General features: G+C 42.5%; 1 protein-coding gene and 1 long non-coding RNA gene across 3 annotated transcripts in view; one reads left to right on the top strand and one right to left on the bottom strand.

The window, feature by feature from the left end:
* Window positions 1–4575: 4575 nt before the first annotated feature.
* LOC130586495 (uncharacterized) lies at window positions 4576–9084 on the bottom strand. 2 transcript variants are annotated; one of them, XR_008966706.1, is made up of 3 exons: window positions 9047–9084; window positions 6994–7071; window positions 4576–5043 (listed from the first exon to the last, which is right to left on the bottom strand). It is a non-coding gene; the product is annotated as an uncharacterized LOC130586495 (long non-coding RNA). The 2 variants fall into 2 exon arrangements; XR_008966705.1 differs by lacking the exon at window positions 4576–5043 and adding an exon at window positions 5624–6292.
* Window positions 9085–9113: 29 nt separating this feature from the next.
* MAP3K15 (mitogen-activated protein kinase kinase kinase 15) overlaps window positions 9114–11715 on the top strand; it is a gene marked incomplete at its 3' end in the record, with an annotated part of 64676 nt that continues 62074 nt past the window's right edge. Inside the window, exon 1 of the mRNA XM_057387297.1 lies at window positions 9114–9429. Coding sequence (XP_057243280.1) covers window positions 9114–9429 — 316 coding nt within the window. The remainder of the gene's footprint in view (window positions 9430–11715) is intronic.

The following is an 11715-nucleotide window of genomic DNA, read 5'->3' as shown; positions in this document are numbered from 1 at the left end:
GCTGGAATCTGGACAGAGGCACATTGATGAACAAAGTGTGAGGGCTGGTGAGAGAGATGACACCTTTCATCCAGGGGGACTGTGGTTTGAAAGGCAGGCTGGAATTTTGTTTAAAGCAGRAACTGCTGCTTTACAGCTTGGCCCTGAAGAGGCTTTTCAGCCATTTGGGGGTGGCAGCGCTGCTGGGCACAGCAATTCCCAAAGCCTTTGGCAAGGGCAGGGTCCTCTGAATTTTTATTTAAAGTATTAGAAATTAAATCATATTATTTAAAGGTGTTAGCATATAGGGTGAAAAATCTAACATGCAAATTAATTTTATTGGATTGTTACCCTACAAAATGGAGCAAGTAGTATATTTTAGCAAGATAATTAACTATAATTCTAGRCAAATTTCTAGATTCACAAAAATGTCCTGACACATTGTAAAGATTACAATAGAGAGGTAGGGTCTATCAGTCTCTCTCAGCTCCCTTGAATAAGTAGGTTTTGAACACTATTATCATTTTTTCATGTAGGAAAAGCAATTGGAGGATACAGATAATGATAATCACAGGGAAACAAAACTGGCATTTAAAAGGATGATCTTAAAACTTGTAATAGGCTGTTTCTTTTGGAGAAGAAAACTTGAAAATTAGAACACCAAAGCAAATTAGATAAGAATGAGCAGACTTCAAATATCAAATACCCTTTGAATATCAGCATATTAAAGAAATATCTGTTCTCAAAACTGTCTCTGATAAAACCCCTTTACTTCACTAAACCAAGACCTAGCATTTTTTTCATTTTCCCAAGTGCAACAAGCCCTTCCCTGTGTCCATCCCAGCACTGAACAGCAAACATCCTTCTGCAGAGGGACCCATGGGGCTGCTCTTCACCTCCTCAAGTAACAGCAACAGTCACACAAGAGTTTGGGATTTTGTGAAAATTCTTCTTGGGYTTATCTCAGAGCTGGTGAAAAATAAACAAGGCACTTGTCCCTGCTACAGGATGACCCATTAGCTGGGTTTACCCCGTTCTGGGGATGGTTTTCATTGCAAAGYAAAGGAGAAAGCACAATCACACACTCTGTGCATCATGCTCTTTCTCCTAGCACAAAGCACCAGAAAGAGAACAACAGCTAATGCAGGAGAAGTAGAAAAGAAGGTGCACCTGCATGGAAATTGCTGCTGCTAGATAATTTGGCTGCTCTGAATTCAAAGAGTCAAATCTACTGAGCTCAGCCAAATCACTGCTGGAAGCACAGATGCAGCTATTTAGCAAATAAAAATACCAGGTAGGGGGAGATAGGATGTAAATTTGGAGAGCCCAGCAAAAGCTATCTCATGAATGGTATTTATATAATGGTGTATTTCTTGTGGGAGGTGCAGGTTGGCTGTGCCATGATTGCAGCTGTGTCATTGATCTCAGGGGAATGGAAAACTGATGCTCTGACCTGAAGAAACACAGAAACCTCAGAAACCTCAGAAACCTGCTCACCTCAGAAACACAGCTCTGTAGCCTGTGCTTGGGGAGCTCTTAACACAAGAAGGAAGAATATATCTACAAYATATTGCAGATATTACTGCAATATCTACAGGCCTCAATATTGGACTTTGGCTAATTGAGATATATTAAAGTCAATAAAGCTGATTCAGAGCTCCCAGATGTCACCAGTGCAATCTCTCCAGCTGGGTGCAAGTCTGGGGTAAGCCTGAGTTCTCCTATCCACATTTAAACTCACCTTCTGTGTGCCCTGACTCAGACCTCATGCTTCCTCAGCTTTTCCCTGCCTAATCACAAAAAGCAGCAATCCCAGACTCTGCATTTCCTCCAGTCCCAAATCTGATACCTCCCTGCTCTAGAAATATTTGTCCCAGTACCCCTGTGACACAGAGAAGAGACACTGCCCACCTAAGGATGCAGTCCACATTTCTGCCTAACTGAAGGTGCTGTGAGAAGAGTAGAGAACATTCCAGAGCAATACTGAAATAATTCAMTTTTCCAATTGGATTTAAATCTCTGGAGAAAACAGGGCTGTCAGGTAACAAAAAGGATTACCTTTTACTACTGGAAATCTTACTGCTATCACCAATTCAAATCTTTTCTTCAAATAGGTGTTATTTGGAATTTCCCAAATCAAAAGGAGATAAATGTTTGTATTAAAGGTTATTAGCAAAGCATCTGTTGGTTGCTATGGAAGGGTCAGGAATGCTCAGTGCTTTCTAGGTGTGTTGGATTAGAACAGGAAGCAGGTTATTATTTAACTTGCTTTTCACTATGAAGTGCAGGAAGAAACTMTTTGGCATTTTGACAGAAATGTGGTTTGACACAGTGATGGGCTGAARGTCTTGCTTATGGCATTATAAAACTTTCCTGGAATGATTCCTATCACAYTGGCAGATAGATGTCTGGAAAGGGACTGCATTTCAGTGACAATGTATCTGGCCATTAAATTTTCTAACTGTACAGAAGCGACGTGTTATTTATTTGGCAGCAACTTGAATAGTCTGAGCATGTGACACTGCTCTAGCAAAGAAAAATGTAATACAAGTTGACAAAGCAGAGAAGGCAAAGTGGCATCACACATGGATTTCACTGTGTAACCAGAGGAGCTTCAGGACCAGCTGCAGACTGGTGAGTGTTACACATATTTGGATTCCATCATTAAAAGTATTGAGAACTCCACCGAGCCAAGCCCAAATGTTGGAGCCAGACCCAATTCTAATAATTCCACACTTACAGGGCATGAGCATCATGGAAGATGAGAAAATAGTTGCCAGAAGTTTTGAAAAAGGCTGGTGTTGCTTTCTGTCTCACCAGGTGCCTTAGCTGTGCTCCTACAAATTACTGCCTCCTTCTCCCCTAACTTTTCACACTGCTACTTCATGAAGGTGAATTACTTAATAATACTTTTTTAAAAAACAAAAAAAAAAAAATCCTATCTTGGAAGTTGGTAGACTTCTTCCTTCACATATTAAGCTCATATTTAATAATGTTGCAATTTCTTGACTGCCTTAACAAGGAGAAAGGCAGGTTCAACTGAGGAATACTTATTGAAGTTTTACTAAATTTCCACATTTGCTTAAATATTTGAAACTTCCATTAGTATCTATTACAAAAGTGACTATTGACACAACAGATGAAGGGGTTTTTTTTTAATTTGTCACTTTAAAGCAGTTCTTGCTTCCCCAGGACTCCTTTGTTGTTCATGGTCCCAACTGGTAATGGCAAAACCATTGTGACAACAGATATTTAAAATAAAACCACATATTCCAGTCTTCTCCATTGTTTTTACAAYGGGAGTGCATAACCATGTTGTCTTACCTGTCACACTCACAATTTTGCTGGACTTTCTAATTAGTAGACAGAAAAAGTCTGCCCAATGGAAATAAAAATGAATATTCAGGTAGTCTTTACTATATTTCYTCAGTGAGAAACAACTTGAGAATGGCTAAAAGTGACAATATTATCTTAAAAGGTTATGGAAAAAACTGAGACGTGACACATAAAGAAGTCAAAGATACTTTGATCAAGCTGAAAACAGGAAAATTTATCAAGCCTGGTAAGAATATTTAATCTTCTGCCCATGCAAACATTTTAAACCAAATTCTTGTAAGCAGCTGCTTCTTGTTCCTGAGGAAATGTGTATTTGTCACCCTCAGGACCTGCTGAATTGGATGGGACTGCAGAAGAGAAACCATTCATCATGTCAGGATGCCATAGGAGTGGAGAAATCTAGGGTTTATATTGTTATTTATTAATATCTASTACTTGAATACTAATATTCAGATTTTTATAGACAGGCAGATGAAGACTCCATTCTCTTAAGTTGAGTGTTTTCTTTTTCCCCAGGTTTTCTTGAAGTTTTCCCTAACATTAGTCATCTTAGCTGGGGTTCAGAARTTTCAGGGTCTAAGGGAAGTCATTCTAGATGGGGGCCTAGTTTGGTTTTCTACCATCTGAAATATAAATCAGAAGCTATTTAAAATGGTTGAAAACTGGAGATAAGTGGTTTTCTGTTTGAYTAATTGATTCAAARCTGTATTTTAGAGAATTGAGTTAASTTCAGGCTCTAAGCTGGCTATTTSMTCCTCAGTTCATGAACTGAATGAGAAAGTCCAGAAAGCCACAGGTACCTAAATAAGAATAAAGTTTTTAACCAGGTTTTATAAATTCACCTGCTCTGTGGAAATGATATGATCTAGCTGTCTGATAGAAAGAAATACTGTAAACAATACTAATATACAGAAAGTGTGAGCTCTGCATTGACTGAGATTCCAGAAAGGTTGAGTATTTTTTTATTTCTTTACTTTGCTATAGTATTTACTGTAGCAAGAAAAGGGAGGCTGTAGCTGTATATATATTAGGGGAAAAGGTGGCACATCTGCCTGTGGAGTCRAACTTTATATAAATTKACAGTTTGAAATGTAGATATCTTTACAGTCTGAAYTGAAAGAAATTTTTAGCCATTGGTTTGGTTTATTATTTCAAATGCAGTCATTCATCTCCAAGTGAAATTCTGGTTTTATCTAAGCTATTGAGAATGCCTGCATCATTTTTTTGCTGCTACCTTGCACTCCTTAGYCATCCCTGCTCCCAAAGTCTTGACATATAACTACTCAAAATCCAAAGGCAAGAATTCTTGAGTGCCAGATGTGCTAAAAATTAAAGAKTAGGAATTTGGAATCAAAGCCAATTTTGAACTGATTACACTTTGCTCTGTGTGCATGTGAGCATAAAAGGCATATCTATAAAATTATTACTGTCCAAGGCAGGAGGAGAACAAAGAAAGGGAACAATCCCCCTTTGACTAACCTTACTGACATGTCTGTCATTCCAGATGTCACTCTGTCCTTCCTTGGCAAGGGGTGGTGAGGAGATGTTGTGTGCAATGTGCTTCTCTGTGCCAAACTGTGGCTCTGAACAGAAAGCTGTGCTAGGGATTATATTAGGGATTATATTAGGGATTATAGGGATGATATTCTTAGGCCCAGCAGTCACTTTCTTTGCCTTCACTTCACTTTTTATCAGGCCAAATGAGCTTGTGAGGTCTCACATTGTCCACTGAAAGAAAAACAAGAGGAATCCCTGAGAACTCTGAACCCAGCTCCAAGGATCATCTGCTGCCCAAGGGTGCTTTGACTTCACAGACTCTGAGATATCCAAGTTTCCTCCTTGCAAAGAGCTGTGCTTTGCTGCAAACCTGCAATTTTTATAGCATTAAGTCATCTGCATGAAGTTTTTCTTCAAGAATTATCCCTGTTGCTTAGATTTCATTATACAGTTAGTATTTTTAATCTGACTTTTGAACAAAACCAAGCAGTTATTAGGGAGAATTATTCTTAGGGAGAACTCATAGAATTTTATTTAAAAGCTAGTAAATTTTCTACATAATGACCTTGAAAACAAAAACATCTTTTKTCTGGAGCTATACTTTAAAAAAAACCAAACAACTTCCTGTTCAGTAAAGCAATCAATTTCACAATTACTTTCTATAAATTTACAGTTTGAAATGTATATACCTTTACAGTTTGATCTGAAAGAAATTTTTAGCCCTGGGAAAAAAAAAAAAAAAAAGAATTCACTTCCCATTAGCCCAGTTATCCTGCTCAGGGATTAACAAAAAAAAAAAAAAAAAAAAAAAAAAAGGTGGTTTCAAGGACATCTATTTTCTTTGCAGAAGTGCTAATTAATATTCTGCACTAAGTGGATTTGACAGGTGCAAAGTGCTGACTGAGAAAATTGTGCCATCACTTTTACAGTTCTGTACAAGAACAAATGTTGACTTCACAAATTGTGCTTGGTTTTGTTAGGCTGGGTTCTGTGGAAAGGTAGAAAGTCTTGAGAAGTGATATAAAAGCTGAATATTCACTTCTGGCCTGGACTTTTAAATTGGCAACTCTAGGGGCAGAATGGCTCTTTTTATAACCTCATTCCTGGACCACTTTTCCAAAAAAAAAGGAAAGAGTATTACATCACTTGCTTTTTTTTCTTCTACATTTAATGTTTTTTTTGTTTGCACAGAAATGTTCAAATATCTCAAAGCCTGAACCTCCTGTTTATTCTCACTCAGGTGACTTGCAAACCTGAAGATACTGYTGCTCAGTGGAAATGTCAGACATACCAGCACTGAACCACAGTTTCTGAAGACACAGCCACAGTCTATAAAATGAAGCTTCTTCATTTAAAAATGCTCCTTGTTCCTAACTTCAGAGAAAGCATAGAAACTCTGAAAAATTTGCACCAGATGAAACCACTGAAAATCAATGATAGCTTGTTAGGAAAAATGTCCAAGGAATAGTGAGGATACTGTCTGAAAGACAAATAAATAAAATTAAGAAAATGRGAAAATATCCTTAATTATCATCACATAAAGTATCTACTAAGAGACTATCACTGTTTCAAGACCAAGAAGCACACCTCTCAGCAAGTAATTTAAAACAGTAACAAATGATAAAAACTGCAAAATTAAACCTTAAGACATGTTTTAGATCTACAACAAACTCAAATTTATAAACTCTGGCAGGTACCAAAGACTTATATATTATGATGCCTCAGTGACATCCCACTAAGCAATCATAGCCTATTTGTTGAAAATTGACACTAAACCAAATTTTCATAATTACAAAAAGCACCATGCCAGGCATATATTGTTGTAAACAGATTAAATTGTGATCTGATTTTTTGCATGTTGGTTGTTGAAAGCCTGAGAATGTTCTTKAGTAAGAGAAAAGACTGGGCAAACAGTCCCTTAACCTTGACAGCACTGTACTTTTCAGTTTTTAATAACCAAACTGTTCAAACAAACTTTCTTATAATTCGAAAAGTACAAAGTAGGATTGGTAYTGGGGAGGATCATAAATTACGTGCTAGTGCTTTTTATTGATGGAAAGCTCAATGTGCACACTATTTTCTAAATGCAGACTTTGATTTTTCTATTCTATCAGGTAATTGGTGCATTACTGGATCAAGGCTAATATACTTGGAGTGTTATATRAACAGGTTTACTCTTACCTAAAGAGGAAAGCTGCCAGTAATGGGGAGGATCTCTGGTGGCCATGTCATTCTTCCAAATCTCCTATTCTAGTGCTTCTGTCAAAAAAACACATACACACCCCTAATCTGTGAATCAAATCCAAAGGTTTATTTGCCCCAAGCTTTCCAAAATGAGAAATAAGTTTGCCTGTTAAATTATTTATCCACATTCTGTCTAAAATCCTTACAAGCCACCAAGCAAACATGAATACTGCACAGCACTGTGCTATCCTCATGTTGGAGTGTTTCCTAAAAACACTGGCTCCTGCAGTTCTTTTTATCAAACCCTGGTGTCACGGAAATCAGACCCTGGGTTTGAGGCAGATTTGGTTTATTTTAGCTTGAGCTTTGTGACTCYGAATAAAGAAATCCCTGGACCTTTATACCCTCACAGTCTGTGCACAAGAACTTCATGCACCTACATCTTCCTCTTGATCCAATGGAAATTTCTGGCGTGGGATCTTCCAACACCTCATTGGATTCTTTATCCATGTCCACATGAAGAGGTGATTAACTGCTCATATGTTCCACCTTGGTGCAGCCCTGGGACCCTCCTGTGTAACTGGGTGCCAAGGTCTCAGCCCACATCTGAGCCTATCTGGTCTGKGTTTCCTCCTCTGCTGAGCCAGCCATGGAGGAAATGGGAGCTCATTTCAAGCTCACCTACGCTGTTTTGTGCAGGCCCATTCGTGCTAAGYTGTAAGCAAGTTACAATTAAACTTAAGCCTATGCATTTCTCATATTCTATAAGTAAACTTACTTTAATCCCGAGCTGACAGACATCTAGAGAGGAAAATACTGCGCTGTAAGCCTTTCATTGTTTTGTTGTGTTACTTCATTGGAAGGATGGTGAGGCACTGTAATAAACTGCCCAAGGCAGTGGTTGAGTCACCATCSCCGAGGTGTTCAGGCATGGGTGTGGCACTTGGGGAYATGGTTTAGTGGTGAATACGGTGRTGCTGGGTTAACAGTTGGACTCAACRACTTTAGAGGTCTTTTCCAACCTTCACAGTTCTCTGTTTCTACGATTACAGCATGGGGTAAAATCATTATCTCTGGTAGTCACATAGTTTTCACACTGCAGCAAAAGTTGAAAACACTGTTTGTTTAAAACCTCATCTGTCACTGAGAGTGAAAAATAAAATGAAAAAGCTTTCCAGATAGGTTTGCTACTACAAACACAAATTTGCAGGACTGCACTTTTCCACTGTTCCCTTGATTGCTCGTTAGTTGTGGTCCCTGTAAGTGTACTGGTGTACTTTTGAAGCTATGGCTCAAGGGTGAGATACCAAGTTAACCAGGCASAGCCAGCCCTTCATTTTCTCTTTCTACACGCATCAGTGCCTGGATCAGTACCAGAGCCAAACCCCAATCACTACTGTAGCTAATATGGAAAATGTGTTAGAAAATCAAAATTWATTYTGTTCTSMAAAAGAAACCAGGAATTGCCACAGAATGACTAGGAGCTGATTTTGTCATGATCGTGGGACGTTATTAAAAAAAAAAAGAGAAGGAACTTAAGGATGAACTATTACCCAAACTTTTGACACAGTCTATCTGTGGTGAAAACCATGTAAACAACAGAGACAGGAGCAGGGGAGAAGCTGCGATGGGGCAGTGGGAAGAGCAAAGGGCAGCAGCTGCCGTGGCTGCACGGGCAGCGGGGGCCGGCGAGGGGCGGGCAAGGCAAGGGATAAACGAGACGCGATCAGCCCGACAGCGCTGCTCCGTGTCAGTGCCGCCCGGGTCCGCACGGGAGCGGGCGCATTGTCCCGGGAAGGCACGGCGGGGTGGAGCCGGGCTCTGCTGGGCTGCCGGGGTGTCTGTTCGGGGAGGGCAGTGCTGAGCTGAGCTGAGCTGAGCTGAGCCGAGCTGAGCTGAGCTGAGCCGAGCTGAGCTGAGCCCCGCTTGGCGCCAGCCGCTTTCAACTTGCCTCGACCCGTGCCCGTGCCCGCGGGGAGAAGCGCGAACAGAAGAGCCGGCGAGAGGAGAGGAGAGAAGGAGGCAGCCGGCCCGGCCGGAGTTTGCCCACCTGTTGGCGATGGGACGCGGCCCCGCCTGAGCACCTGCACCCCGCTCCCTCATCCCTCGACGCCGCTATGGAGAGCCCCGCGGGCGGCAGCGCGGTCCCGGAGCCGGCGCTCCCCGGCGCGGAGCCCGAGTTGGCGGCCGGGGCCCCGGCGGAGGCGGAGGTGGCGGAGGTGGGAGCGGCAGCCCCGCGGGCGCGCTGCCTGAGGGCCGTGTACGTGCTCAACGACCCGCCCAAGGCGGGCTCCGGGGCGCGCAGCCCCGAGGCCGGGGCGCGGCACTGCCTGCTGCGGGCCTGCGAGGCCGAGGGCGCCCAGCTCAGCACCGTCAACTTCGGGGAGCTGGACTTCGGCGAGACGGCGGTACTGGACACCTTCTACGACGCGGGTGAGCGGGCTGGGCTGAGCTGAGGCGGGCCAAGGCGGGGCGGGCTGAAGGCGGACGGGCGGAGCTGAGGCGGATGGGCTGAGGCGGGACGGGGCTCGGGCTGAGGCGGGCCGGGCTGAGCTGAGGCGGGACGGGCTGAGCTGAGGCGGGACGGGGCTCGGGCTGAGGCGGGCTGAGGCGGGACGGGGCTCGGGCTGAGGCGGGACGGGCTGAGGCGGGACGGGCTGGGACGGGCTGAGGCGGGACGGGGCTCGGGCTGAGGCGGGACGGGGCTCGGGCTCCACCCTGCCCCCGCCGCCTTCCCGGGTCGTGCAGGGACACTGCCGGCAGCAAAGGGGAACGCTCTGTGAAGGAGAGGGGGAGCGGGGCTCTTGGGAACGGCTGTGGGACCAGGGAAATGGTTGCGAAGCGATCCTCAAGGAGGAAAAGGTGTGAGACAAAAGTTGAGGCCCTTAGAGCAGCGCCTTGAGTCATCACAGTGCGTTGCCCTAGCAGGACTGTGGATCCCACAGTAGCACCCGAGCATTAAGGAGCAGCACATCTCTTGGGGTGGTTTGCTAAGAACCGTCTTTCTGTCTGTTTGGGAGCTTAAGAGTGAGACACGGCATGAAGACAGGCCAGCCTCTCATCTGGCTTGGGCAGACAGTGTTCACCACTGTCACTCTAGACTGGACAGAGAAATTGGCTCATACATGAACACAGTGAGCTAGTACTGCTCCGAACAAAGGCCCTGAGGAACACTTTTGGGTATTGTCCATCGTGTTCAGTCTCCAGCTGBTGATAGGTGTCTAATGGTTCAAAAGGGAGCTGCTGTCCCTTCACTCAAAAACACCTGCCTGGTTGGGCACTATGGCAGAGAACTGTTAGCTTTTTGAGCACACAAAGGAAGCCTCTGAGCCAATAGGTATTATCCACATACTCACCTTGATTAGTTTATGCTGGCATGCATAAACTAATGCTGGCATGTAGGCATACTTTTTTTCTATTATCTGTATGAGCCAGAATTAGGAGATGCTGGAAATTCACAGACTCCTAAGATGGAAAGTAATCTTTAAGTCCATGTTGATGTTCATCTTTCACAAGAACAGCTTTGTTTTGCTAATGAGAGGTGTTAAAGAATACTTTTTAAAACTTTAGTCTGATTTTAAATTCTCATTTGATCATTCATTTCATCCTAGTAAGTCACCCAAACATTGAGGAACCTCACATTTTTATTTGTCATGGTTATTTTCCCAGTCAGGGGGTTTTGTTATATCTCTGCTAGCAAAGTTGACAAATGTGTAATATATTCTTTGTGTGCTTTAGTACGCAAACACAAACTAGCAATTTCTTTTATAGCCCTTCTGAAGGTAAGAATAATAATGTACTTATTAATGCAAAATTATTTCTCCATTTCTACTAATAGTCCTATTAATGTATTAGGCACACACCTGCTGTGCACTGTACTGAGAGCTTGAGATCTTTAAAAGGTTGTGTTAAATTGCTGCATTCTGAAGTGAGTGCTTTTTCTCTGGGAATGTGCCCTAACTTTACAGACTTTTGCATTCAAGTCATCTTGTAGGACCAAGATCATTTTATCGCTGATTAATACCACTTTGAAACAGTAAAGTGCCTTTTTACTGGGTACACCTTCAACACCCCTATRTCCAGGTTTTGTCAGCAAGTGTCCATAAAAAACTGATTGAATAGTCTGTAATCAGGAATTGTTCCAAAGGAGACTGTTAAAAATAACCTTTTTGTGTATTTCTTTCCAGTAGCAACAATTTGAGATCAGCCAGGGGGTAATAATTTTAGTGTGTGTAATGTATGCCTGGGACTGCTGGCCTCTATTCAGTTCTTAAGAAGAGCACCATTAAGAATAAGTTTTAATATGAACACTCCCATGGCTCATGATGAACTTTGTGTTGGGAAGTTCCCGTGTGTTTACTTTAAAAAGAAGAAAATCTAAAGTTTTATTGCTGCCTGGATAAGATATTGAGCAGGTGTTTCCCACAGTGTAGGTATCACTTTCAATGTGTATTTACTTTCTGTAGCTGAGGGRCAGAACCTTGAAAATCAGTTCCTTTTCTTTGTAATGAGTGGGGGGTCTCTAAGAGATGCCTGCCTGTTGCCATCTCTTGGTCTACCAGTGGAACCTTAACCATTTACTAATCCTTGATGGCTGAGCAGCAAAGACCATCTCATTGTGGGTAATTTTGACAGCTCTTTGTTAAAAATATAATCTGTTAACTTTCCCTGACTGTGCCTGAAATTGTAGCCTTTTACTCCACCAGACAGCCCTCTCCA

This window comes from Malurus melanocephalus, unplaced genomic scaffold (assembly GCF_030028575.1).
Source record: "Malurus melanocephalus ecotype Western Australia unplaced genomic scaffold, MMel_1.1 scaffold_1177, whole genome shotgun sequence".
Lineage (NCBI taxonomy): Eukaryota > Metazoa > Chordata > Aves > Passeriformes > Maluridae > Malurus > Malurus melanocephalus.
Note: the sequence above shows the minus strand (reverse complement) of the source record. Positions and strands in the feature narration are given on the sequence as shown.